Consider the following 27,131-nt stretch of genomic DNA (forward strand, 5'->3'; position numbering starts at 1 on the left):
CTTTGCTTAAAATAAAACTGGAAACATTGCTGCACTGATCACCTGTGGAGCAAAGGAAAGAAATGGATGCAAATTAACAGCAAAAAGGTGGCTTCATGATTCAGCCTTCCGGTTTTCTAGTAGTTATCATGTAAAAAACACTGAAGAAATTGCATTCTGTAATTTTAAAAGTCATGCTAAGCATAACCAAGTCACATCATGTTGCCATTTGTCTCGGATTGTCTGGATCAAAGGTTGTGATCTCCATGTGAAGAAGGCCTACAAAAATAAAAGCATCAACCATTAGATATGGAATTGTTAAATATGTAACAATACCCATTGAAAGAGACTGCAATTTTCCTGGAAAGGTCTAATATTTGCACATTACAATAGCTTTCAAATTCTCACTACATATCCCATGACCTCCAAAAGCATTCCTGGCCATGCACAATGCAGGTCTGATACATGTGTAGCTTCCTTCCATAAACCCTAATGATGCCCTTCACAGTTATATGCAGTGATCAGCCCTTTCCCTGCCACTAATAACTCCCGGGTTAGGCACAGTACAATGCAAATGAAGTACTTACTTTAACAATGCACCTCCATTTTATATGGTGATGAACCATTCCCAAATTTGGTATACCACAGATAAGATCCAAAGCAGGGTTCTCCACTCCCTAGCACTTTGTTAAACATAATAATGTTCCTCTTTTGTATTTAGCTACCCTCATGTCCATGCCAGGTGTAGGATACATCTGATTAGTGCCACCCAAGCTCAAAACACTATTCTTAGCATCTCACACCTTATTGAATTGGCATCACTATCGATCCTGAAGGCTACTACATACTTAGGTCCCATACAAATTTATCCACCCTGACCTGCCATTTCCCAGCAATACGCATTGTGTGCATCATGATTGGGGCGAGTACCATTCTGGTAGTTAGCATGTTCCAGACACCAAAGACAGATAAGTAGCCCCCTCCATCCCTCCCTCTCCCCCCACATTGAGCTTCCAAAAATAAGAAAGGTCACATTATAAAGTAAGATACACTGAGTAACATTTACTTTTCCATTCTTCAATCTTGAGGTCCAGACTTTCAAAGGAATCATCATATGGCTCTGCCACTGGCTCATTGCCTGGATCATGATATTCACTGAGATAAGGATGTGCTAATGCATCACAAGCAGTTATTCTTCCGTCAGGATCTAGAAGCAGCATCTTTTCCAGCAAATCAACCGCTAAAGGAGAATAGAGAGACAGGCCAATTAGTCTAATCTCAATATATATGTTATATATATCCAGGATCCACAGCAAGTTATACATAAAAGCATTCCACACCCACTTTCCCTGAACATAGCAATCAGTACTGTCACCATCAAGATTCCTATTTAGCCTATTTTCAAGTTTTTACTCAACTATCAATTATAACTTGTCTTTTTATGAATTTTCTTCTCCCATATATTTCATTCCTCCTGCCTTTAAGTAGCTAAAGCCTCCAAGATATTTACTGTCCCGAGGAATGTCCATTTACTATATAGAAAATGGAATTAGCCTTGTGTAATTATCCCTCCCCTCACACATCCCCAAATGAGCTTTACCAGTATTTCCAATACCTTGCTTTTTCATTGTGGGAAAAACCTGCTGGAAATCTTGCTTCTCTTTTGGTGTGAGGGAGCAAATATAATTTCTTGCCTGAAGAGAACCAAAGATATTAACTGCAAACAAAGCTGACAGCAGTCACGATTTACTTAATGTCAAATGCACCAACCCAAAGTTCAGAGTACTAAACATTCCAATGGAGTCTGTGCAATATTTCATGTCTCCATTACATTATTAAAAGTGATTCAGACTCTACTTCCCCATGGCGCAGTGAGTATATCCAGACCGTAGCTGAGCCATAATCACCAGCAAGATCCCAGGTTCAGTCTGTGCTGAGTTAGCTGATCTCAACTGTGGTAGCAGTAAGGAATCTATCAAAAGGCATTGATCCTTCTTGGTTAGGGAAAGAACAATTAGCTAGGGTTCTTGCACTTGATTGCTGTTCCATAACTGCTGCTGAAGATCACATATACAAATGTTGGATGATGACCATATCTGCTTAGCACTGATGCTCTTTCAGTCAAATAGACTGTCGTCACTCACTGTCTTTGCTCACACACAAGGAATAATCATTTGAGGAAGGTAACAGAGGGTAACTGCTGGCTGTGAAATAGCATCCCAGCAAGGAATCAATGCTTTCAGAAGAGATAGGGAATGATTAGCAAGTGGCTTTGAAATGTTACCAAAGCATATAGAGCCATGGGGGGAAAATACAGGATTCTCTGAAAACATTTTCTTATTCTCCATCACAATCATGTGTTATTCAAAATCTTAAAAAAGGTTATCTTTATTTCATATTACTTCCTAGTAAGTTATGGTGCATTGTGGCTCAGTGGTAGCAACCTTGTCTTTGAGTCAGTAGGTTGTGGGTTGAAATCCGACGGCAGTAACTTGAAACACAAAATCTAGGCTGACCCTTAAGGAAGCAAAGTTGTTCACTTTGGCAGGAAGAATAAAAAAGCAGAGTATTACTTAAATGGAGAATGACTGCAGAATTCCAAGGTACAGAGGGATCCAGGTGTTCTAGTGCACGAGTGACAAAAAGTTAGTATGCAGGTACAGCAAGTCATAAAGAAGGCTAATGGAGTACTCCTAATTTGTATGTTCATATGAGTGCTGCACATTTGGAGTGCTGTCTTTCAGGTAAGATGCTAAACTGAGGGCCCATCTGCCCTCTCTGAACGTAAAAGACCCCATGGCACTATTTCAAAAAAGAGCAGGGGATTTTGTCTGGTGTCCTATCCAATATTTGAAAGGTTATTTATGAGAACTCATACATACCTCTTTGCTCTGCAGCTTATCCACTAGGGATTGTGGTGGTGTTCCTGTCACTTTCATGATCTTTTTCAGTTGGTCAAAATCTTTATGGAAGAGTTAAAGAATGACCCAGAGCCAAATAGTAATTGTCACAGCACAGCCCTAATATTCCCACTCATACTATGTCTGTGCATTAACGTTTCTTCAGGAAGAATATACATGATCCCCTGGCCTCCAGTTTAATCCTCAATAAACATTCATCCAACATGCACGAAATTACGTACTTTGAGAATTAATTTTTCAAAATTCAGGGACGCACATTATCACAACTCTACCAACCATTGTGTCTGTTTTTTTTTAAAGATTATATGAAACATTAGAGCAAAGCATTGATCCTATGCTCTGTCCAACCCCTCTCTAGTCTCCTCTCCTGGTCCAATTTTGGATTCGGACAGTCTATCTGTCTCACTATGTAATTCCACCTCAAATACGAATACCACATTTTTCCCAAGCGTGATCTTTTTAGGGAGATTTTTGGTTCTACTCATTATTCAGTCACAGGGAATGCATTCGAATAGTCATAAAATAAGCAAACCAGAGACAAGAGAGAATTTCAATGATTCTTTGGGAAGTCCTAAAGCATGACCCACTGTTTAAGTAACAATTGACAGATAAGATTCATTGCAGTTACAGTGTAAATGCACCTGAGTCCAGAGTCAGGGTGCAACCTGACATTGAAGGGAAGAGGAGTGAGAGTTCCTTTGCTTTGGAGTCAGCTCTGGTCCTGACACCTGATTTACAGTCCACAATATTAAGGGTCATGCAAAGCTAAATATCATTACTTTTCTTCTTCACTTAGGAAGTTTCCAATTAAGCTGAAAAGAAATGCTTGGCTTTGCAAAGAAATGGAATGATTGGAATGTGTTGCACCTGACTCCACTGGCTGAACAAGTTACTAGCCTTGTTTTGAAAAGTGACTTCATCTAACAATGGAACAATTCTTCCCATTCAAAGTAACTGATCAGTTAATATTTCATTCAAGGATACGGTCAAATCCAGGGAAGATCACAGACCTTGTGACCATTTCAGCCAAGATGCATCCCACCGACCAAATATCCACTACACAAAAGGATAAAATAAAAGACAGCAAGAGTTAGACAAACTTACCAAAAACAGTGTGCTTGAAAAACAATTAATTTTGCAAATCTTTTGTGATTTAAACGTGATAAGGCATTGGGCAAATGCATGAATAATATTATTTCATAAATTTCTCATCCTTCTTCTCCCTCAGCTACCCAACATCTTTTCCTTCACTCATCACTGTATATGAGAAAATAGCTCGTATTTTATGATAATGCAATAAATACTATAATTGTCCAGAACACAAACAGAAGAGGCCAAAAAGACTCGGCAGATCAAGCAGCTTCTGTGGAGAAACGAAAGTCAGTCAGTCGGCATTTTAGTTCTTAAAACCCTTCCTGATTCCTAAGGAAGGCTCTTCAGACTTAAAATGTCAACTGACTCCCTTCTGTGCCCTAAAGATTCTGCCTGTTCTGCTAAGGATTCCAGAATTTTCCATTTTGTTTTCAGATTTCCAGTATCAGGAAAAGATGAAAAGGCTGGGTCTCTTTTCTCTGAAAAAGAGAGGGCTGAGGGGTGACCTAATAGATGTCTTTAAAATTCCTAAAGATCTTGATAGAATAGGCACAGAGAAAGTGTTACCACTTGTGGGGAACAGCAAAACTCGAAGCTATCAATAGAAGATAAGCACCAAGAAATCAAATAGGGAATTCACCAGAGAGTGGTGAGAATGTGGAACCTGCTACCATATGGAATAGTTTAGGTGAAGAGTATAGATGCATTTAAGGGGAAGCTAGATAACCATATGAGGGAGAAGAGAATTGACGGTTATGGTGATGGATTTGGATGAGGAAGGATGGGAAGAAACTTGACTAGAGTATAAATGCCAGCATGGATTGATTGGGCCTGTTTCTGTGCTGTATATTCTAGGTATTCATAGTATTTTGCTTTTTGTCTATAATTTCCCAGATTTGGTACCTCTCAATTGGCTTGTAGTTCACCATAGAATAATTGGAGTACAGCTCCATGATTGTCAGGCATCCTTTGGACTTCCAAGTGCCTATTATTAATGTGTGAGCTTTGACAGCAAAGTTGAATGGGCTAGTCAGCCTCGGGGCAATATAGCCCAGCCCAATCATTGGGCCCAATTTCAACCCTGTGCAAATGAGTGGGTTTTGAGGTGGGTTAAAATCTCGCCCATTGTGTCCCTCAACGTTTACACACATGCTCTTCCAGCAGAAACAACTGGATCGTGACCAGGAGTGGGACCCCTGAAGGATCTTCCTTTCCAAACCTAGGTTCCCTAAAGCCAATGAGTCAACCTATTGTTATCAGCGTCACTGACCCCAGCTGAGATAAGCTAACTCTGCACAAACTGGCAGTCGAAACTAGCAGTGGAACCTGGCCTTTATGTCTCACTTACGCACTGGATAAACTTTTTGTACTTTAAGGTTACGTCAGATTCCCACCTGAATAGCTGTAGTGCATCCAATTCAGAATAATCTCAGGAGGTCGGTACCAGCGAGTTATAACATAGCCTGTCATTTCCATCTCGGTATGACGTGCTAATCCAAAATCTAAAATCTGAAAAGAAAGTTATTTAAGAAAAACAGATGCTGTGTGACCACTAATAATTTTTTCACACTGGATACAAGAACACAAAAGGAACATAAAAGACTGAAAGAAACCACTGAACTCCATCAAAGTTCAAAATAACCTCAGAAGGTCTGAGTTATAACACAGCCTGCCCTCTCCATCTTGGGATGAAAAGCCAATCCAAAATCTAGAAGCTGATGGGCTGTGTTATGACTCATTGGTACCAATTGCCTGAGATTCTGATCATTTATGTTTAACATAATCAGAAATTCAAAGAGAGAATCACAGACTCAAGCTCAGAAAACGATGAACGGATACTTCAGATTTAACTGCCTTCACAGAGGGTGCCAGCCTGAATAGGGTTCTGCCAATTCCCCATTTAATGCCAGCCACTAGATCTCTGAAAATCCTGCCTGACCAAACTCCTTGACTTTTTTGAGGAAGTGAAATACCAAATGAACCTTGGTGAGCCCTACAATGTGTTGGCCTAGACATCCAGAACGCCTTTGACTAGTTCTGCACAAATATCTATTAGTTAAACTCGAAGCTGTGGGAATTCAGAATAAATTTTGGATATGGATAAGAAATCAGCTGAGAGGTAGGAAGCAATGGATACTTGTTAGATGAATTAAGTCAGCATGGGGGTGGGAAGAGGCAAGTATTGAGAGGGATGCCCCAGAGATTGGTGTTGGAACCATTACTGTTTCTAATTCTATCAGAACAATAGTACATAAGATTTATTAACAGACAAATGTGAAGTATTACATATGACAAGGAAAAATGGGCAACACACTTACTCCATGAATGGCATTGAAATAGACAAGGTTGACAATTTTTACTAGGTTTGATGCTCAAAATATTCAACTGATGCAGAACAGCCTACAGAAAAGCAAATTGAATGTTTAACTGTAGAGTGAGGTTGCCAGCTCCAGTTTAACGTATTCCTGGAGAGTTGATCATGTGACATTTGATCATATGGCATTCAATCACAAGGCACAGCTTTGTGATGTTGAATGTGATGCCCCTAACTCAGGTCACCTGCTGCTGAAACTCTCATCCATGTTACCTCTCGACTTGACTCTTCCAACAAAATCCTGGCTGGCCTTCCATCTTCCACCCTTCATAAATGTAAGCTCATCCAAAACTCTGCCGCTCCTGTCCTGATTCACACCAAATTCCATCACTTCTGTGCTCACTGACGTACATTGGCTCCCAAATAATGCCTCAATTTTAAAAATTCTCATTTTTGTTTACAAATGCCTCCATGACCTTGCTCCTCCCTGTCTCTGTGACCTCCTCCAGCCCTACAACCCTTAAAGATATCTGCATTCCTCCAATTCTGACCTCTTGCGCATCCCTGATTTTAATTACTCCAACACTGGCATCTGTGCCTTCATCTGCCTAGGCCCCAAGCTCTGGAATTCCCTCCCTAAACCTCTCCACTTCTCTGGCTTTCTTTCCCACTTTAAGATGCTCCTTAAATCCTATGCTTTTGGTCATCTGCCCTAATATCAGCCTATGTGACTCGTGTTACGACCGAGGCAGGAGGAGTGCACTGTTAATTCAGTCCCACTTTTCCACAGGTCACATCATATATTTAAATTTTCCCAATTACCGATATGGTCAACTATGCACGGATGCACACACAGGTTAACCAGGAAAAAATAAGAGGGATTTTTGTTTACAGCTGTTACAAAGAAATAGAAGAAAATTTTTTTTAAATCACTTAGGCTGAAAGGAAGGTATGGAAAGATGTCCTTTGTTTTGGTTAGGCATCCCAAATGCATCGATGGCCGTCAATGGGATCTTCCTAGAACAGTACTTTCCAGGTGATATTGATGATCAGTTTGGGTAGGCTTTCCAAGAGATGCAGCTACAGAGGTCAAATAGGTCTTAAAGTAGAAATACGACAACAAGGTTTCAGTTCCACACATTGGATATGCAAAGTTCCTTTAACCACACAAGATCTCTTCAAACACAGGAGGAAACAGGAATCTGAAACACTGGATGCAAGACTTGTTCTCAAGGGAGAGAACTGAGCTGGCTGAATATTCTTCTGTTCCAGACAAAACCAACTGGCTTTTTTAACAATTCAAATTGAAACTAAAACTTTTCAGAAAGCAAGCCTCCTGACAACCATAAATCTCGGCTTGTCACTTCTTTGTAAACATCTCTCCAAGTCATAAGCAACCCTGCTGGATTATTTGAAAACAGGTGCCTTCCAGTAACTGTTTACAGTTACAACTCAGTCCAAACCTTCTGGTGACCTCCCTTAAAAAAACACCCAAAGTTCCTGCATCTATGAAATCCTTTTCAGTTTTAAAGCAAATTCTCAAAATTTAGCAAAAAAGTGGAAACACTCAGTGTCAAATTCTGTTTGATAACACTCCTTTTTTATGGTGTAATGAATAACATAAATCAAAAGAAAGAATACAAAAAAAATAAGGATAGTTAATGTTTATAGAAAAACTACTGATGAGATGCTTCTACATTATTGACCTCCATGGAACTTCACATATCAAATGTGTAGAACTGAAATCTTGTTGTTGTATTCCTGCTGCAAGACCTATTTGACTTCTGTAGCTGCATCTCTTGGAAAGCCTACCCAAAATGATCATCAACATCACCAAAAAATACAATTGATTCAATGTAAGTACCAGCTACAAGAAATTTCTAACAAAAGATTTATACAATATTATGACTTTTTGCAGTATACAGCATGTTTTAAAAAATAACGAATGAAACCAAAACCAAACCTAATTCAGTTCATTGATTCCCATACCCCACTGCAGCAGCCCAGCTTCAGGGAGGTGACGCTCAGTCCTCAGGGGGAAGCACCTAAGCTGCCCAACTCCCAGAACAAAATGCATTATATCACAAAGCACATCACAGGCTGACATGATGACATGAACTCTTCCTCCCCCAGTGCGTATTGTTCTCTCCCTCCCTCCTTCCCTCCACCCACCCACCCACCCCCTCTAGTTTATGGTCCTCTCCCTTCCTCATCACCCCCACTCCTTCAGTTTGTGTTTCTCTTCCTCCCTCCAACCTCAGCACCCCTTCCCCCCACCCCCAATTTGTGTTTTTCTATCTCTTGTTCCATCCCCCATTTGGTTTCTCAGGACTCAGTTTATAGGTGATTTTCATTGGCCCCGATATAGTCATCTTCACAACCAGTAAAGAAGCAGTACACTCCAATAGCAGGTGAGTAGCAGGGCTCTTAACAATCCCACTTGTTTGCAAGCAATGATACTCAGGATACTGTGCTTGTATGAACCATGCACGCAAGGCCTGTTTCTCCCATTACACCAGCATCAGCACTCGGGACCCCAATTGCCCATTCCAGTAGAATCCTACCCAAAATGGGAGGGTGGAAATCTACTGCACAGCCAAAACATTAGAATATAAGTCAGAGAAAATCATAATCAAAACGTACAGTGCACCAGACAGTTTGAGTACTGCATCCAGTTCTGGCAAGAGAGACACATAAAAGACAATCAAGGGCTGAAGGATGATCCTTAGTTTTAGAGGTCTCAGCTAAGAAACCTGTGCTCTTCTCCCTTAAAGAGAGATGGCAGAGAGGTGATTTTACAGAGGTACAATATTGTACATGGAATGGAAAAGGTAAATCTGGAATATTACTTTAAACTATATTTCAGATAAGAGTAGGTTAAAACTAGTAAGAGGCAAATTTAGGGCAGACAAAAAGTAATCAATAAATAGAATGGACTCCCAATATGTAATGAAGGTGAATGTCTGAGATTTATCTAGGAAACAATTGGAAGCCACAATAGGAGGAAGTTAGGGTTAATGTGGATGGATTACCCAAAATGACAACTGGCCTTCCTTATTCGCAATTATCTTGTGATCTCAAACACTCATACTGAAGTCAAGACACAAACTATGAAGGTATCGGTATCTGATTATTTAAAGACACAGTGTGCTACACTGAAGCTAATCATTTACTGGACTTTGATAAAGGATTTTTTATTTATTTGTGAATGTTTTGCTTTGGAAAGTCAAGAGCATCAATACCAGGAAATGGACTAGTTTTCATTTTTTGTATCCAACATAAACTCTCAGTTTAGGTACTAGTTGGATTATACACTAAGCAGAGCTTCCCATTCATTCACAAATCTTCGGATTAAACATTCCATGGCAGGTAATCAAAGTATTAGATGTAGAGTAACACCATCTCTCTATCCTAACAATATGTCTTGAGCAGAACACCCAATCCTGCTTCAGACATAATATAACATTTCCATTTCCTACCAGGGGTACTTCTGTACTGCACAGTTCAACTACCAACTTCATGGCAATAGAGTCCACAGAGAATTGGGTTAAGCCTGTCCAGACTCATCTAACTTAGAACTCTTAGAGCCAGCAAAGAAAGTGAATCTTCATCCCATCAGTCGGGGCTGCAGTCACATAAATTTTCACTTCATTATTCATATGATTTTACCATTCATTCATTGAAAAAATGTATGTGATGGGACCTGATAAATGTCTCAATTTCTCCTCCACATGATTAAGGGTATTTAGTTTAGGGGGCACTAAAATAAAAGAAACTGCAAACATTTTTTTTTCGACATTTCAGAAAAGAGAGAATTTCTCCCCTTTAAAAATGTTGGGTGCAAGCTATACTTAGCAGATGTCCTGAGTACTTCCCTGTTTTGGGTGTTCAATTGAATGTCCAATTAGTGTCAGAAATTTATCCTTACCTTTAGTTCACAGTTCTGGTTCACTGCTAGATTACTAGGTTTGAGGTCCTGCAAAGAAACAATAAAACTAATCATCTTTCAGAGCATCTAGCAAAATACTGGCATTAATTATCTGAATAGAAGTGTTACTATCCTTTGTTTGCTGCATGTAGTAAACCTGTTCAAAAAGATTCTCCATCCCAATGACCATACAGAGTGTTAGTCAGTTGGGCACAGGTTTTAAAATTCAGACTATGGTTGGTATTTTCAGTTATCTTGGATTGAATCTCAGATTCACTGGTTAGGAGCTCCTGTCTGCCATACCTGGAATTAGACCTTGGATTTTCTGGTTGGGAGCTCCTGTCAGTGAGAGTTGAGATTAGACTATGGAATCTATGGAATCCAGTCAGCTTGGATTAAGATTTGAACTGATACTCTCTGGTTGAAAATGTAAACAGTGAGGTCTAAGATTCAGATTCTCCGGTTAGGAATGCTCTATTGTTTTGGTGGAATGATAAAAACAAGAAATGATCCCATGCATTTTCTAACAACTGCAGCTAAGAAACAGTGTTGACAGGGGCCTCAGATATCCAAGACCTAGAACAAAAGGGGAATAAATCTTTTTTTTTAAATAAAAAGTTTAAAATGGATAACCTAAATTGCATTCACTCAAAAATGTCATTTTACAAGGGTTAAGGCAGATCTTATGGCAGTTGACCAATTGCATGAAGATGAAAACACCCGTTGAAAAGTAACTTTTAATTAAATATGTTACTGTACGATTAATATTACTAATGATGCAAGTAGATCATGTCAAAGGATAATATCAGAGTGGAAGGGGAATGGAAGGGGGCCATTCAGCCCATCGTGTCCATGCCGACTGTCTCAAGAGCAACTTACCTAATTCCATTGCCCCGCCTTTTGCCCGTAGCCCTGCAAATTTTCGCTCTTCGGATAATTATCCAATTCTCTTTTGAAGGCCTCAATTAAATCTGCTTCCATCACACTCGCAGGCAGTGCATACTAGATCCTAACCACTCGCTACATAAAAGTTTTTCCCCATTTATGCTTGACAAGTCATTTCTACCCAACGAGAGAAACTGTATCCACTGTACCCCATTATGGATCCCAAGTGGACATTCGGTAAAGGGTTATGAAAGAAAGTACCTTACCCTGTGGACAATCCCAGCTGAATGGATGTACTATGGGAGAAATCAGACCAGATTTCAGTAAATATCAAAGTAACACTTTACATCTTGACATTGAAAGACTATAGATAAAAGAGGTCTTCTTCTGCAGTGAATAATTGACCCACTATTGCCATTACATATGAAAGTGTTTGCATTTTGAGTAGTTATGGGACCCACGATTGCAGTCAGATTTGAGGGAGGTGTGTTTATTGAATGGAGAGGAGCTCTACTAGTGCCATTGCATATGAAGATGTCCAAATTTTTAGTGGAAATGAAACTTCCACCTAATAAGCAATTCTAGTATACACTTAGCTTCCCCCTTTGAGCTCAAGTACTTAGGGGCCATTAAAAACAGTTTTCACTGATTTCCACTAATAAATTCATGTTTTTTTAAGTGGTGAATTATAGAAACTGATCTCCCAAATTTGAGGAAAAAAGGTTGTAAAATGCCCCATCGTTTTGTTACCAAATATTGAGTCTAGAGATATGTACACATTACATCTGTAATGCGAAACAGATGTTGAAGGGCCATAATAATAACTACAGCCATGTTATTAACAAAATAATCCATTGTATGATGATCACAATATACTATTCATAAAACATATTGCAAAATTAATATACTATATACAATGATAATATCTGGGCTGACACTTTGATGCATTATTGAAGGAAGCTACCTTGTTGGTCACTGCACTTTAACCTGAGGTGTTTAGGGAGGCTTCTGCAAATTGTGAAATATAAATGCAAGTCTTTTTTTTAGCTTGCATTTGATAATTCCTGTAGGTATTCTGTACAACCCTACATTCTAATCCAAAATATGCACAATCAGGTAGCAATTAACAGAACCCAAAGGAACTTCACAATTCAGGTCAATGAACACATACCTTGAGCTTTTGAATTTTAACCCCTTAAGGTCACTTCACCCCATTTCATTCCATTCAATACCCTCTTATATTACCCCTTCTACTTTTTCCCCCCTTTTCCTTTCTTCCATGCCAAAGACTGGGACAATTTACGAGAATCTGTGTGAACTATCATCTGTATGAAAAGGTATCCAATACCATATGTTAAAAGGTCATGATGGAGTTTATAAGGTGTGCAGATTTCCCAGTGCTTGAAGGTATCTACAGTAATACAGCCATTTTACTGAGAGGTGTCTAAATGAATGTACAGGACACCTGTATCATGGCCAACCTTGAGGAAAGCTATAGAATAATTAACTTCCTGAATTAAGGGACAAGGATTGGTCTTCCTTAGTACAATACACTGACTGCTGGACCTCAGGCTATCTTTAGCATGCATGCATGTTCCTTTCAATTCAATAGAAATAAAGAGCTGATTATATCATGAAGAGGAGGAGTTAGGCATTTCCTGCTGCCAGAACTGCTTTCGTCACTGCCAGACAAGTTAAAAAGCCCTTTTCATTCACATCAGGCTTTTCAAATCTTTTCACTCCAAGCTTTTTCTCCCCACTTGACATCTATTCCCATGGCCAATTCAGCATTCATAATGGAACTGAATTAGAGTTATAAATAGAAGCTGAATCACTGAGGAAGATTTTATGGGACATGGGGAAACCATTTACCTTCTCTTTTTAACCATAAACACTGAATTGAGTCAATTCAGATTAAGGAAAGCACTTTTATTTATTAAGAACTAAATTGATCAAATATGGAACTCCCAGTGCGAGCAAATGCTGATGAGCATCACCGTAGAATTCAGAGTTATAAAAACGTAACTGCCATCAGTTAGCCTGTAGCCACCTTTCTAGAACTATCACACCCTCCAAGTGACTTTCAGTGAGCTTGGATTCAACTGCACTTATTAAAAATGCATTAAAGTAACAGAGAGAAAAAGAAAATCTGTCCAAGCACCTGCTTGGCCATGTTTGTTCCCTGCCATTTAGGAGACTACCCAGCACAAAAAAAAAGGATGCACGAAAAGGTCACACATTGTCCAGACTCAGGTCTATGCATAAACACTTTGTGACACGAGTGATCCTGAAATCAGTATCAGTGTAGCTCCTTCATACTTTAAAGCATTTTAGAATTAAGGAGCACACTTCGGGAAATCATTGCAGATCCAGAAGGAGAGCAAATATCAAGCTTAGGGCTGTGTTCACTGTCTCATAAAATAACACAGTTCTTTCTGTGAAAGTCTGTAAATGTGAACTTTCATACGAACATACGAATTAGGAGCAGGAGTAAGCCACTCGACCCCTCGAGCCTCCTCCGCCATTCAATAAGTTCATGGCTGAACTGATTACTCCACATTTCCAACCACCCCTGATGATCTTTCACCACCTTGCTTATCAACAATCTATCTACCTCTGCCTTAAAAATATTCAAAGACTCTGCTTCCACCACCTTTTGAGGAAGAGAATTCTAATGATTTATACATAACTCTGAGCTATAGAGACCAGGAAGTCCCAGGTTTGTATTGATTTAACTGATTTCATTTGGGTCAGTGGTAGGACACTACAATTAGCCTCAGGGCTCTGGGTTAGTAAAAGAAATATCGGATTGGTTTTCAGCTCTTCACTGCTATCTAGCTCTCCCTGCTGGATGTGTGCTCATGTTCGGTGAGGTCAAGCAGCCTACCAGCAATGATCATCCAGTCTCACACATGAATAGTGGATGAACTACAGGAGGATGATCAGCACCCGTAGAACTGTAACCCAGTAATGCGTCAAATCCCTTCAGGTGAGATGCGGATGCAAAATAAATTGAGGGAAAGACAAATAAAAACGGTCGGTTAGGCATTACCATTGCTTTTGGATATACCAGCATGCACTAATCTGATTAGATATCTATGTAAGGCTCTATATGGTATTGAGGCCAGTATTATCCCCTAGGAACCAAAGTGGTTTAGAATTGTGCAGTTAGATCCAGCCTAGAGAGGCATTTGTCAATACTGAAGCTTCTTCCTTTCTTCTCCAAAGAGCCACCAGCTACAATTGCAAGTGTACTTGAGGCCTTAATGGCCATCAGCCTTCTCCATGAATCTATCCCTTTCAGCCCTCCTTCTCCTCACCTTCAGTCCACGTAGAATCTGATAAAGAAGAAACACCACCATATTCTCAGAGAGTTTCTGTTTCTTCATGATTTGACTGAGGTCCCGTTCCATGAATGGCATCACTAGGTAACTGAACAGAATTTACAAACACGGAGGTGTGAGCACTCACACTTACACCAGCAACGTCAGTCAGCCAAGTTTTAAGACATTTTACATTCATATATTCTACAATGTTACTTGTAGAAATGAAGTTCTTATTTGTAATCTTTATTATTTTTGACATATAAATAATTCCCAGGTACTTCCTATTTTTATATCTGATCTGGGAGCCCTGGATAAAAATTCTGGAAGTCTTCCACTCACAGGACTAAGAACTCTAATTATAAATAGGAAACACTCCCAATTGCTTGCTTAAAGATAAGAAGTGAGGTCTTAATTATAACTGAATACAACTCATTACTTTCCCTATGGATTTTATGTCTTATCTCAGTTAAAAATAGCATGCATGTTCCGATGGCTCAGGTGAAAAATCTATTTCAGCCACATAAACCAAGTGGATGTTAGTTTTAGTCCGCAGTTTAAGCTCAGTTAGCTGATCTACACCCAACAACTGCATCATCTTGCATTTATATAGCTCCTTCAATGTACAACAGCTCAAGGCGCTTCACAGGAGCATTACCGAACAAAATTTGACATCGAGCCACATAAGGAGATATTATGACAGGTGACTGAAAGCTTGGTCAGAGAGGTAGGCTTTAAAATGCATCTTAAAAAGGAGAGAGATGTAGAAAAGCGGAAAAGTTTAGGGAAGGCATTTCAGAGCCGAGGGCCTAGACAACTGAGGGCACAGCCACTAACTGTGGAGTGATTAAAAATTGGGGAAGTACAAGAGGCCAGAATTGGAAGTGTGCACTGATCTATGAGGGTCATAAGGTTTGGAGAGATTTACTGAGAAAGGGAGGTGCGAGGCTATGGAGGGATTTGGAAACAAGGATGAAAATTTTTTAAATCAAGGCGTTTCTGGACTAGGAGCCAATGTAGGTTAGCAAGCACAGGGGAGATGGCTGAATAGGACTTCGTGCAATTTAGGGTACAGGCAACAGAGTTTTGAGTGAGCTGAAGTTTACAGAGTATGCAAGGTGGGAGGCTGGCCAGGACAACATGGAATAGTCGGGTCTTGAAGTGAAAAAAAGCATGGATGAGGCAGGCAGCATTAGAGGGTGCTACAACTGGATCTAGGTTAGGGAAAAGGAACATTAGCCAGAGATGTTGATCTTGTAGTCCTACTAGAAATGTAAATTTGGGGACACTGGGCAAAGGTTTTCTGCTGAGATTTACCACAAGTGGACAACCACCAGCGAGACTTGGACATGAATCATGGCCACGTGCTTGAGGCACCAGGGGGCAACCAACACCCATTGAACTGTACTCCAGAAACAGTCAGTGTCTTCACCAAGGGAGAGGGAATGGGTATCAGAATCATACAGCACAGAAGGATCTGCTGCATCATACTCTCTTCGAAAGAGCTATCTATTAGTTCAACTCCCATGCTCTTTCCCCGTGACCCTGTAAATATTTCCTTTTCATATATATATCCAACTCCCCTTTGAAAGTTAGTATTGAAACTATTTCCAGCACTCTTTCAGGCAGTGTATTCCAGATCGCAACTCATTGTGCAGAATAAATTATCTTCATCTCCCCTCTGGTTCTTTTGCCAATCATCTCAAATCAATGTTCTCTGGTTACCAAACCGCCCTGCCAATGTAAAGAGTTTCTCATTATTTACTCTGTCAAAACCCATTATAGTTTTGAATACCTCGATTAAATATCCCCATAACCATCTCTACTCTAAAGGAGAACAATTCCAGCTTCTCTAGAGTCACCACTTGCTGGTTCTTAAACACATAAATTCTATGTCTATTGGCTATATTCAGATTGAGCCTGCAGTTTCGCTGCGATAGGTACATTACCTGAGAGACTACACTTAAAGTGCCCATGTGACAATATGCCTGCCCATGCTTGTCGTCAGTATCAAACCTGTTTTGTCAAGAAAACATTTACTGAAAACTGATTACTGAAACTACTCCTCTGCTCCACTGTTGTGCATAATTAATAGGTCAGTGAATTTAACCCGTGAGCAACAAAGATCAGTAAAGTCCCCAGTTCCTGTTAGTTAACCTCAGGGTGACAGGAACGTGGTGCCTGATGTCATGGAAAGGGGGCGGGGGAAGAAAATAAATAACTAGCTAATAACTAATCTTCCAGGGTCCCATTCATGATCACTAGGCAGGTGTCTTGCCAAAAGTATAGCTGTGGACAGGATAAGATTAAGGTGTGATGCCCTAAAGACCAAATAGCCTACCACTACTGACAAGGCTCACACAATAAAGGATGGCCTTGGTGAGCTACTCGAGGGCAGTGGTCAACCATGAAACTGCATTCCAACACAAAGTCATATATAAGCAGAGAAGAAGAAAACTGGTGGGAAAAGGAAATATTAATTTATGCTAATTATCAAGATCTAAAAATCAGAATTATGCAAGAATGTAGCTCGAACTTGTCCCCACATCAAATCTTTCTCAGCATGTTGTAGCACAGCCACAAAGAAGAATTTGAGCACTGAGCCACTTTTAATCTGCCACATTCTCCTGCTACATATGTAATCACTGCATTCCTGCTTTGGGGGAAGAGGGTGGAGGCAGTTGGGATCATGTAACCCAACTCTTAATCTATATTCCAAAATTACAAATAATAACGATTGTGTACCAATTCCCTCACAGATCAAAGCATAAGAATGTGTGTGAGTGAGACAGAGAGAGGGAGACAGACAGAGAGACAGAGAGAGAGAAACAGAGAGAGAGAGAGAGAGAGAGAGCTAAACAGAGAGCGAGAGAGAGAGGTAAACAGAGAGCAATAGAAGGGAGTCTGAAGGGCTCCCTCTTTCTCAGGTTATTTTTTTCCCTGTCTCCCACTGGGTCTTCTAGGACATGAAACACCATCAATAATCATACACATTTACGTAATGCTTTTCCAACAGTAAAACTTTCCAAAGGCACCACCCACAGCCAGGAAGAGGTTTTGAGAGCGAGTGGAAGAGATGGTGGTGGTGACCAAAGGCATCAAGGAAGTCATTAAGGAGGCTTTTGAAAGTGATGAAAGAGGTAGCCAACTGGGCCAAGGCATGCAGTGAAAGGCTGAAGGCTCCACCACTGAAAGTGGAGTAGATTGGTGAGGGTGGGGTGGGGGGGGGGGGGGGGGGGGAGAAGCAGGGGGGAAAGAAGCAAAGGAGACCAGAGGCAAAAGTTCAGACAGCATAGGTTGGGATGCAAGACTGAAGAAGACTGCAGAGATAGGGGGAGTGTTGCCTTAACTGGCATAGTGGGGTTGCAGGGTTTGTAAAGAAAGATGAGAATTTTGAATTCAATGCTTTGGGAAAAGGGGAGCCAATGGATGTTGTTGACAAGTAGGATCAAAGAACCAGATAGAATATGGGTGGTTGAACATTGAACAAGTTGCAGTTTATGTAGAATGGAACTCGGAAAGCTGTTGAGGAAAGCAATTGAAGAAGTTAAGCCTGGAGATGGTGAAGGCATTAATGAGGGTTTCAGAGGCAGTCTTCGTGATGGATACAATATGGACATTGAAATTCAGTGCAGGACTGAATGGGACACCAAAGCTGTGCACAGAGTTGGTGAGGAGGAACAGAATATGGAGGTTTTGGTAGGAAGGTGGCTGAACGTTTTTTTTTATTCATTCATGGGATGTGGGTGTCGCTGGCCAGGCCAGCATTTATTGCCCATCCCTAATTGCCCTCGAGAAGGTGGTGGTGAGCTGCCTTCTTGAACCGCTGCAGTCCATTTGGCGTCGGTATACCCACAGTGCTGTTAGGAAGGGAGTTCCAGGATTTTGACCCAGCGACAGTGAAGGAACGGCGATTTGGTTCCAAGTCAGGATGGTGTGTGACTTGGAGGGGAACTTGCAGGTGGTGGTGTTGCCATGCATTTGCCGTCCTTGCCGCGGGTTAGGAAGGTGCTGTCTAAGGAGCCTTGGTGCATTGCTGCAGCGCATCTTGTAGATGGTACACACTGCTGCCGCTGTGCGTCGGTGGTGGAGGGAGTGAATGTTTGTAGATGGAATGCCAATCAAGTGGACTGCTTTGTCCTGGATGATGTTGAGCTTCTTGAGTGTTGTTGGAACTGCACCCATCCAGGCAAGTGGAGAGTATTCCATCACACTCCTGACTTGTGCCTTGCAGATGGTGGACAGGCTTTGGGGAGTCAGGAGGTGAGTTACTCGCCTCAGGATTCCTAGCCTCTGACCTGCTCTTGTAGCCACAGTATTTATATGGCTACTCCAGTTCAGTTTCTGGTCAATGGTAACCCCTAGGATGTTGATAGTGGGGGATTCAGCGATGGTAATGCCATTGAATGTCAAGGGGAGATGGTTAGATTCTCTCTTGTTGGAGATGGTCATTGCCTGGCACTTGTGTGGCGCAGATGTTACTTGCCACTTCTCAGCCCAAGCCTGGATATTGTCCAGGTCTTGCTGCATTTCTACACAGACTGCTTCAGTATCTGAGGAGTCACGAATGGTGCTGAACATTGTGCAATCATCAGCGAACATCCCCACTTCTGACCTTATGATTGAAGGAAGGTCATTGATGAAGCAGCTGAAGATGGTTAGGCCTAGGACACTACTCTGAGGAACTCCTGCAGTGATGTCCTGGAGCTCAGATGATTGACCTCCAACAACCACAACCATCTTCCTTTGCGCTAGGTATGATTCCAGCCAGTGGAGGGTTTTCCCCCTGATTGCCATTGAACTCAGTTTTGTTAGGGCTCCTTGATGCCATACTCGGTCAAATGCTGCCTTGATGTCAAGGGCAGTGAAGTCACCTCACCTCTTGAGTTCAACTCTTTTGCCCATGTTTGAACCAAGGCTGTAATGAGGTCAGGAACTGAGTGGCCCTGGCGGAACCCAAACTGAGCGTCACCCGGCAGGTTATTGCTAAGCAAGTGCTGCTTGATGGCACTGTTGATGACACCTTCCATCACTTTATTGATGATTGAGAGTAGGCTGATGGGGCGATAATTGGCCAGGTTGCACTTGTCCTGTTTTTTGTGTACAGGACATACCTGGGCAATTTTCCACATTGCAGGGTAGATGCCAGTGTTGTAGCTGTACTGGAACAGCTTGGCTGGGGGCGTGGCAAGTTCTGGAGCACAGGTCTTCAGTACTATTGCTGAAATATTGTCAGGGCCCATAGCTTTTGCAGTATCCAGTGCCTACATTCGTTTCTTGATATCACGCGGAGTGAATCGAATTGGCTGAAGTCTGGCATCTGTGATGCTGGGGACCTCAAGAGGAGGCCGAGATCGATCATCAACTCAGCATTTCTGGCTGAAGATTGTTGCAAATGCCTCTGCCTTATCTTTCGCACGATGTGTTGGGCTCCCCCATCATTGAGGATGGGGATATTTGTGGAGCCACCTCCTCCAGTTAGTTGTTTAATTGTCCACCACCATTCACGACTGGATGTGGCAGGACTGCAGAGCTTAGATCTGATCCATTGGTTATGGGATCGCTTAGCTCTGTCTATCGCATGCTGCTTATGCAGTTTGGCACGCAGATAGTCCTGTGTTGTAGCTTCACCAGGTTGATACCTCATTTTGAGGTATGCCTGGTGCTGCTTCTGGCATGCCCTCCTGCACTCTTCATTGAACTAGGGTTGGTCTCCTGGCTTGATGGTAATGGTAGAGTGGGGGATATGCCCGGCCATGAGGTTACAGATTGTGGTTGAGTACAATTCTGCTGCTGCTGATGGCCCACAGCGCCTCATGGATGCCCAGTTTTGCATTGCTAGATCTGTTCGAAATCTATCCCATTTAGCACGGTGGTAGTGCCACACAGCACAATGGAGGGTATCCTCAAAGTGAAGGTGGGACTTCGTCTCCACAAGGACTGTGCGGTGGTCACTCCTACCAATACTGTCATGATTGGTGAGGACGAGGTCAAGTATGTTTTCCCCTCTTGTTGGTTCCCTCACCACCTGCTGCATACCTAGTCTAGCAGATATGTCCTATAGGACTCGGCCAGCTTGGTCAGTAGTGGTGCTACCGAGCCACTCTTGGTGATGGACATTGAAGTCCCCCACCCTGAGTACATTTTGTGCCCTTGCCACCCTCAGTGCTTCCTCCAAGTGCTGTTCAACATGGAGGAGTACTGACTCATCAGCTGAGGGAGGGCGGTAGGTGGTAATCAGTAGGATGTTTCCTTGTCCATATTTGATCTGATGCCATGAGACTTCATGGGGTCCTGAGTCGATGTTGAGGACTCCCAGGGCAACTCCCTCCCTACTGTACACCACTGTGCCACCACCTCTGCTGGGTCTGTCCTGCCGGTGGGACAGGACATACCCAGGGATGGTGATGACAGTGTCTGGGACATTGTCTGTCAGGTATGATTCCTTGAGTATGACTACGTCAGGCTGTTACTTGACTGGTCTGTGGGACAGCTCTCCCGACTTTGGCACAAGCCCCCATATGTTAGTCAGGAGGACTTTGCATGGTCGACAGGGCTGGGTTTACCATTGTCGTTACCGGTGCCTAGGTCGATGCTGGATGGTCTGTCCGGTTTCATTCCTTTTTATTGACTTCGTAGCGGTTAGATACAACTGAGTGGCTTGCCAGCCCATTTCAGAGGGCATGTAAGAGTGAACCACATTGCTGTGGGTCTGGAGTCACATGTAGGCCAGACCACCAGACCAGGTAAGGACAGCAGATTTCCTTCCCTCAAGGACATTAGTGAACCAGATGTGTTTTTACAACAATCGACAATGGTTTCAGGGCCATCATTAGACTAGCTTTTTAATTCCAGATTTATTAATTGAATTCAAATTCCACCTTCTGCTGTGGTGGGATTTGAACCCATGTCCCCAGATCAATACCCTGGGTCTCTGGGTTACTAGTCCAGTGACAATATCACTACGCCACCGCCTCCCCTTGTGACCAGTCACCTCTGCTGCACTGAAACAGCCATTAGGCAGTGCACAGGAGTAATGGATAATGCCTTTCATCAGCATTGGTTCACTTTCTATTGGAACGGAAAAATCCTTCACTTCGTGCCTCCCCACTGCGATGCAAAGGAGATTTGCAATTTATCAATATATGGAGGAAAGCCAGGGAGAACTGGGAACATGAATAAATACCCCATCACTTTATTGATGCCTGCAGAGCTTTGCAAGATCGTGCATGTCATGCTGGAATCCACAACACCGCAAACAGAGGAAGAAAAACATTTTTCTCCAACTGTGCTGCATGTACTCACAAGCTCTGGAATGTGTGTAAATAATCTTCTGGTGAAAAGACGTTCAGCAAACAAATCACCTGCAAAAAAGCAGAAGAAATATGAACTGACATAACATAGTAATATGCTCAGGATTCATTTGCTAAAGCTTGTTGATCTTAACTCACATTTTCATGTTTGTTGTGTTTGAGCAGTCGCAGTTCCCGGTACGCACGCTTGGCATGAATTAAAGACTGGAAGGGTCGGTGCAATTTCTTCACAGCCACTTTCTCTCCTGTCTTCCGGTCAATAGCTGAACTGCATAGAGTAGAAACAAGAAGCAGAATATCAGGTTTGCTGACTGTTTAGGTGACACTGTGACAAGAGCTGCAACACATCATGCCATGGAGTGAAAGGACGTAGCTTTGGCCCCGTTATTCCTCATGCACTAGGTCCCTGATCTAAGCTGTGGTAATACATCAAGCAAAGGCCAGACACAATGAGGAAGAAACAAGCAGAATTCTGTACTTTTTTTTAATAGTTCCTTATAGAGTGGCATTGGAGGGCCAGGTAGCTCGGCTGGCTAGATTGCTAGTGTGTGGTTCAGAACAATGTCAACTGTGCAGGTGCAATTCCCATTCTGGTCTGAGGATGCCAATAGGAAACCATCTCATATACTCTTTTCCCTAGTTATGCTAATCTCTCCTGTGTGGAGGGGAAAAAAAAGAGCAGAGGACCTGCCCTTGGGCAGAACGCTGCCACATAGTGGCATTAGCAGAGGCCCAAGAGTAGCTCATCTGTCACTCAGAGTATAAAATCTTCAGAGGTATGAGCAACACGACAGATAACAACAGAGTTTTTAAAAAAATGACAAAGCCAATGCTTCCAGAGAAACCACATTCACTTTACAAGTGCACTATATTTATCTTGTGTGTTTAGATCTGAACAAATGTATTCATATTAATTAGACCTAAAGAAGTGATTCTCTGCCACAGCATAAAGCACTTGCCAGATGCTTACTCTGTTGTAAATGGCACAGTGCTGAGGCAAAAACAATGCAACTCAGAATGTTAAATGTGCTTCTCAACAACGAGCACTCAATCTAGACTGTTAATTGTAGATGCTGAGGAGAAGCCAGACTCCTTTGCCAAAGGAAAGAAGGTTCAGACAGAAAGCTGTTCTCATAGGCCGCCTGACAGGAAGTTCCAGAGCAGTACCAGTAGGCCGCAAGTGGCATGGAACCAGCAGTTGGCTTAAACTATCTATTTTTATAATAACATTTCTTATAGACTTGTAAGCTTGGTTCTGTGGCAGTAATCTGACTTTGGAGTTAGGAGGTTGTGAGTTTAAGCCCCTCTTCAGCACTTAAGCATATAATATAGGCTGACACTTTAGTGCAGGGCTCTATTACCAGAGGGACTGCCTTTTAGATAAAACAATAAACAAAGGCCTTGTCAGCCTGTGTGGGTCATGTAGAAAAAAATCCCATGGCACTATTCAAAGAAAAAGTGTCGAGTCTTCAAGTATCCTAGGCAACATTCATCCTTCCAATTTGACTGCTGCATTTGTCTACATAACAATTTTTTTTGTTTGTGAAGTGCTTGAAGGCAATCTTGGCACTTGGAAGGTGCCAAATAAATACAATTTCTTTCCTCTTTTAATGTTGGTTGTACAAGATGAGTGTCTCATCCACCACATCATATCACGATTTTCTCTCTCTCATGAGCTGTGTGCTTTTCCCCTGTCTGTTTAGCAATAATAGAGAGCGAAAAAAAATCTCATCCTCCAATTATTCAAAAAATTTCCCCAGCTCACATGCATGGTTCAACACACCCTGTTAGACCTCATTTGCTCTCATCCTTCATCACCAACCCCAGACTTTAACATTCTGAGCTGAACAATCATTCTACAGCTTCAAATAGCCACTGCACAACCTTCATCACAAGGCATATGTACATTACAACAATGGTTACACTTCAAAACCTCATTGGCTGTAAAGCACTTTGGGGTGTCACGAAAGGTGCTAAATAAATGCAAGTTTTTTTTTTCTTTTTTAATACAAAGATATGTAATTTTTCATTAGCAAGTATATTTAAAAGCATTGGAAAAGATCACAAAGAAGGATGATGACACTGATTACAGAAGTAAGCTGACGATTGCAGGTCAAATACCAGAGGAGACATCTTAGAATTATACAGCACAGGAAGAAGTGATTCCTGCCATTGTGGCTGTGCTGGCTCTTTGACAGAGCTATCCAATTAGTCCCACTCCCCTGCCCTTTCCCTGTAGCCTTGCAAATTTCTCTTTTTCAAGTACATGTCCAATTTAAAATAAATTGATAAGAGCAAACAAAATGCAAATAATAGGGGGATAACATAAATTATTCCTAATATTCTGTTCAACATTTTTAAATTATGTCTAACATTTTTATCTGTGACCACCTACATGGGAGATCAATTAATGCTTAAAAATGTTGTCCTGGACACAGTTTCAGGAGTTGTATTCACTTATTTGTGATTGTGGGTATTCTATATGTCCCATTGGTTAAGTGATACATTATTTTTATTCCCATTGAACAAGTGTTACTGAGTTTCTTTTATTCATTCATGAGATGTAGCAAGAACAACATTTATTCCCCATCCCAGTTGTCCCCGAGAAGGTGGTGAGCAACACTTCTTGAATACAACTTCCATTGCAGATGGAAGTTAAAAGCCAACTGCATTGCCATCAGTCTGGATACCAGGTGACACCATCAGATTTCCTTCCCTGAAGGATATTAGTGAACGAGAAGGGGTTTTACAACAATATGATAGTTTCATGATTACCATTACTGATACTAGCTTTTTAATTTGAGATTTATTTAATTAATTGAAATTAAATTCCCCAGGAGCTGTTGTGGGATTTGAACTCATGTCACGGGATTATTAGCCCAGGCCTCTGGATTAGTAACTCAGTAATATAACCACTATATTACTGTTATGTGCCAGACACCCTGAGATTATGCTAGCTATCCCACTGAGTGCATAATGCAGGGACAAATTTAGTTCATGTGTCCCATTGGATAGATTGTTATAGAGGCATTATGCTATGTTGTGTTGAAATGATGGTGTGCAATATCAGTTGGCATATTTGCATGCAATCCCTCTTGTTTTGATGATGCTATTGACATATTTGTTGTTAGTATCACACAGGACAATTTCACCCCAATTTTTAAAAAAAATTCTCAGGGTGTGGAAAGCTGCATTTATTGCCCATTGCTTGTTGCCCTGAGAAGCTGTGTTGGGTAATGATTCAGTCGACATGTCAGAGGGCATTAAGAGTCAACTACATAGTGTGGCACTGGCATTACGTGTAGACCAGACCAGTTGAGGTGGCAAGTTCCATTCCGTAAAAAACTTTAGTTGACCAGCTGTGTTTTTGCAACAACCTGGAAGTTTGAGATGTACAAAATTGTGAAAGGCCTGGATAGACTGGATAGGAAAGGCCTATTTACCTTAGCAGAGAGGTCAGTGACTAGGGGGCATAGATTTAAAGTGACTGGTGGAAGAATTAGAGGGGAGATGAGGAAAAGTTTTTTCACCCAAAGGGTGGTAGGGGTCTGCAACTCACTCCTGCAAAGGTAGTAGAGGCAGAAACACCCAACTCATTTAAAAGGTGTCTGCATATGCACCTCAAGTGCCGTAATCTGCAGGGCTATGGACTAAATGCTGGAAAGTGGGATTAGACCAGGTGGCTCATTTTTCAGCAGGTGCAGACACGATGGGCCAAGTAGCCTCTTTCTGTGCTGTAAACTTTCTATCATTCTATGATTCGTGCTTATTTGCTTTGGTGCCAGCTGCAAAAGACCAGATTTATTGAACCCATGACCCTTGTGCTTTGAGCTTAGTGCATATCCATTACATGACCATTACCCTGATTCTATTAGTAATATTGGAACATTTTTTTTACTTTTTGGCACGCATTTGCATAAGTGATAATGGGACATTGTGACTCCATATATAGCGGAGTTGGTCTTCCTGTGACATCGTTATTGTGGGATTGGCTTCTGGTATATAGTACTGAAGGAATCTCTGTTCTGGGTGTCGTTTTGAATAGTCAGTGACAACCATGGACTTCAACCTTGATCTTTTCCAATTCATCCAAACCACAAACATAGATGAGTGACATAAAAGTTAAATCCAGAACATTTGGTTCAAACTAAACCACCATAGTAGTACAAGGGGACACAGGTTCAAACTGGTGAAGAGCCCGTTTAGATTGATCAAGGTGCGGAGCGGATGTGTTAGTGGTCACATAAGCCCAGGACACATTTGAGAAACAGTTGGATGCTGGGTTGGAGCGCAGCTGAGCTTTGACAGGCTGAATGCCTTGCTTAAATAAAAGCAAAATACTGCAGATGCTGGAAATCTGAAATAAAAACAGTAAGTGCTGGAAATACTCAGCAGGTCTGGAGGAGAGAAGCAGCGTTAACGTTTCAAGTCTGTGACCTTTCATCAGAACTGGCCAGAACTCTGTTTCCCTCTCCACAGATGCTGCCTGACCTGCTGAGTATTTCCAGCACTTTCTGTTTGAATGACTTGCCCCTCCGTATTTTATGCGGTGACCTGGCCAGTAATCCTGAGATAGCAAAATTCGAGGTCTACACTGGGCGTGGCCGATGTATCGATGGATTTAGATACTGTAGGCAGACGGACAAGCCTCTGAAACAGATACCGTCCTCTTGCCATAAGTCTCAATCAATGTTGTCTCACTCCCATTTCCTGTCATGTTTGCAAACCTTCTTAATTAATGAAATTCCCCAGCTCCCTGCCCCTCCTCACTTTAATTATGTATGTCTACCTCTCCTATGACTCGTGTCCTAATTTTAAAAAGTTGACAAGTTGCAAACTCTCAAGACACTGAGACTCAACTCAAAGTCTTTCTCTCTGAATGGAGGTTCGGGGGTGAGGGACTGAAAAATGTAGAGGCTGGTTTCACCCCCCGGGGTCACATTGAACCTGGGCTGCAATTTAAATCTCACTCTTGCCTGTGTATACAAGTCTTCGGTCTTATGAATGCGGTCACACACACTTCAGCATCATATATAAACATACTGTATTGCTTTTTTTTTTAAAGAAAAAAGTTTATTGTGTCTCCTTTCTAGATCCCAAGGGCACACTAACTTTCTGAAAATTAACCACTTTCAGCTCTCTAGCGTCCAGAATCCGCAGCAGTCCCCATATTTAAATCCTAAATTTCTGTGTTCAGCCGGTACACTCAGAGATATGTATCCTTGGAGTGGTTAGTTAGCATTACATTGCCACTTACCACACGCTCCCGTACGCCCCTGATCCTATCAGAGTGAGATCGGTGTACCTGACCGGCACTTCCCAAATCGTCCTATTCATATCTTGTCTGTAGAAGCCTTTCCTCGCCGGGGTCCCCAT

General features: G+C 41.7%; 1 protein-coding gene across 1 annotated transcript; it reads right to left on the reverse strand.

Annotated features, from left to right (window-relative positions):
- Positions 1-196: 196 nt before the first annotated feature.
- Positions 197-27,131, reverse strand: zgc:171775 (STKc_p38 domain-containing protein). Its single transcript, XM_068052338.1, has 12 exons — positions 27,013-27,131; positions 21,894-22,023; positions 21,748-21,806; positions 14,440-14,551; positions 11,386-11,415; positions 10,235-10,282; positions 5,387-5,501; positions 3,885-3,956; positions 2,862-2,941; positions 1,595-1,673; positions 1,046-1,219; positions 197-258 (listed from the first exon to the last, which is right to left on the reverse strand). Exons 1-12 carry the CDS (start codon positions 27,129-27,131, stop codon positions 197-199), a joined length of 1,080 nt encoding a protein of 359 aa, XP_067908439.1.

Source organism: Heterodontus francisci, chromosome 19 (assembly GCF_036365525.1).
Source record: "Heterodontus francisci isolate sHetFra1 chromosome 19, sHetFra1.hap1, whole genome shotgun sequence".
In the NCBI taxonomy this organism is placed as follows: Eukaryota; Metazoa; Chordata; class Chondrichthyes; order Heterodontiformes; family Heterodontidae; genus Heterodontus; species Heterodontus francisci.

Coding starts and splice junctions, on each gene's coding strand:
- zgc:171775 (XM_068052338.1), bottom strand. CDS start 27,131: ATGGGGACCCCGGCGAGGAAAGGCTTCTACAGACAAGATATGAATAGG. Junction 1,220..1,594: donor TCCCACAATGAAAAAGCAAG/GTATTGGAAATA, acceptor ATTCTCCTTTAG/CGGTTGATTTGCTGGAAAAG. Junction 259..1,045: donor CAAGATTGAAGAATGGAAAA/GTAAATGTTACT, acceptor TTATTTTTGTAG/GCCTTCTTCACATGGAGATC.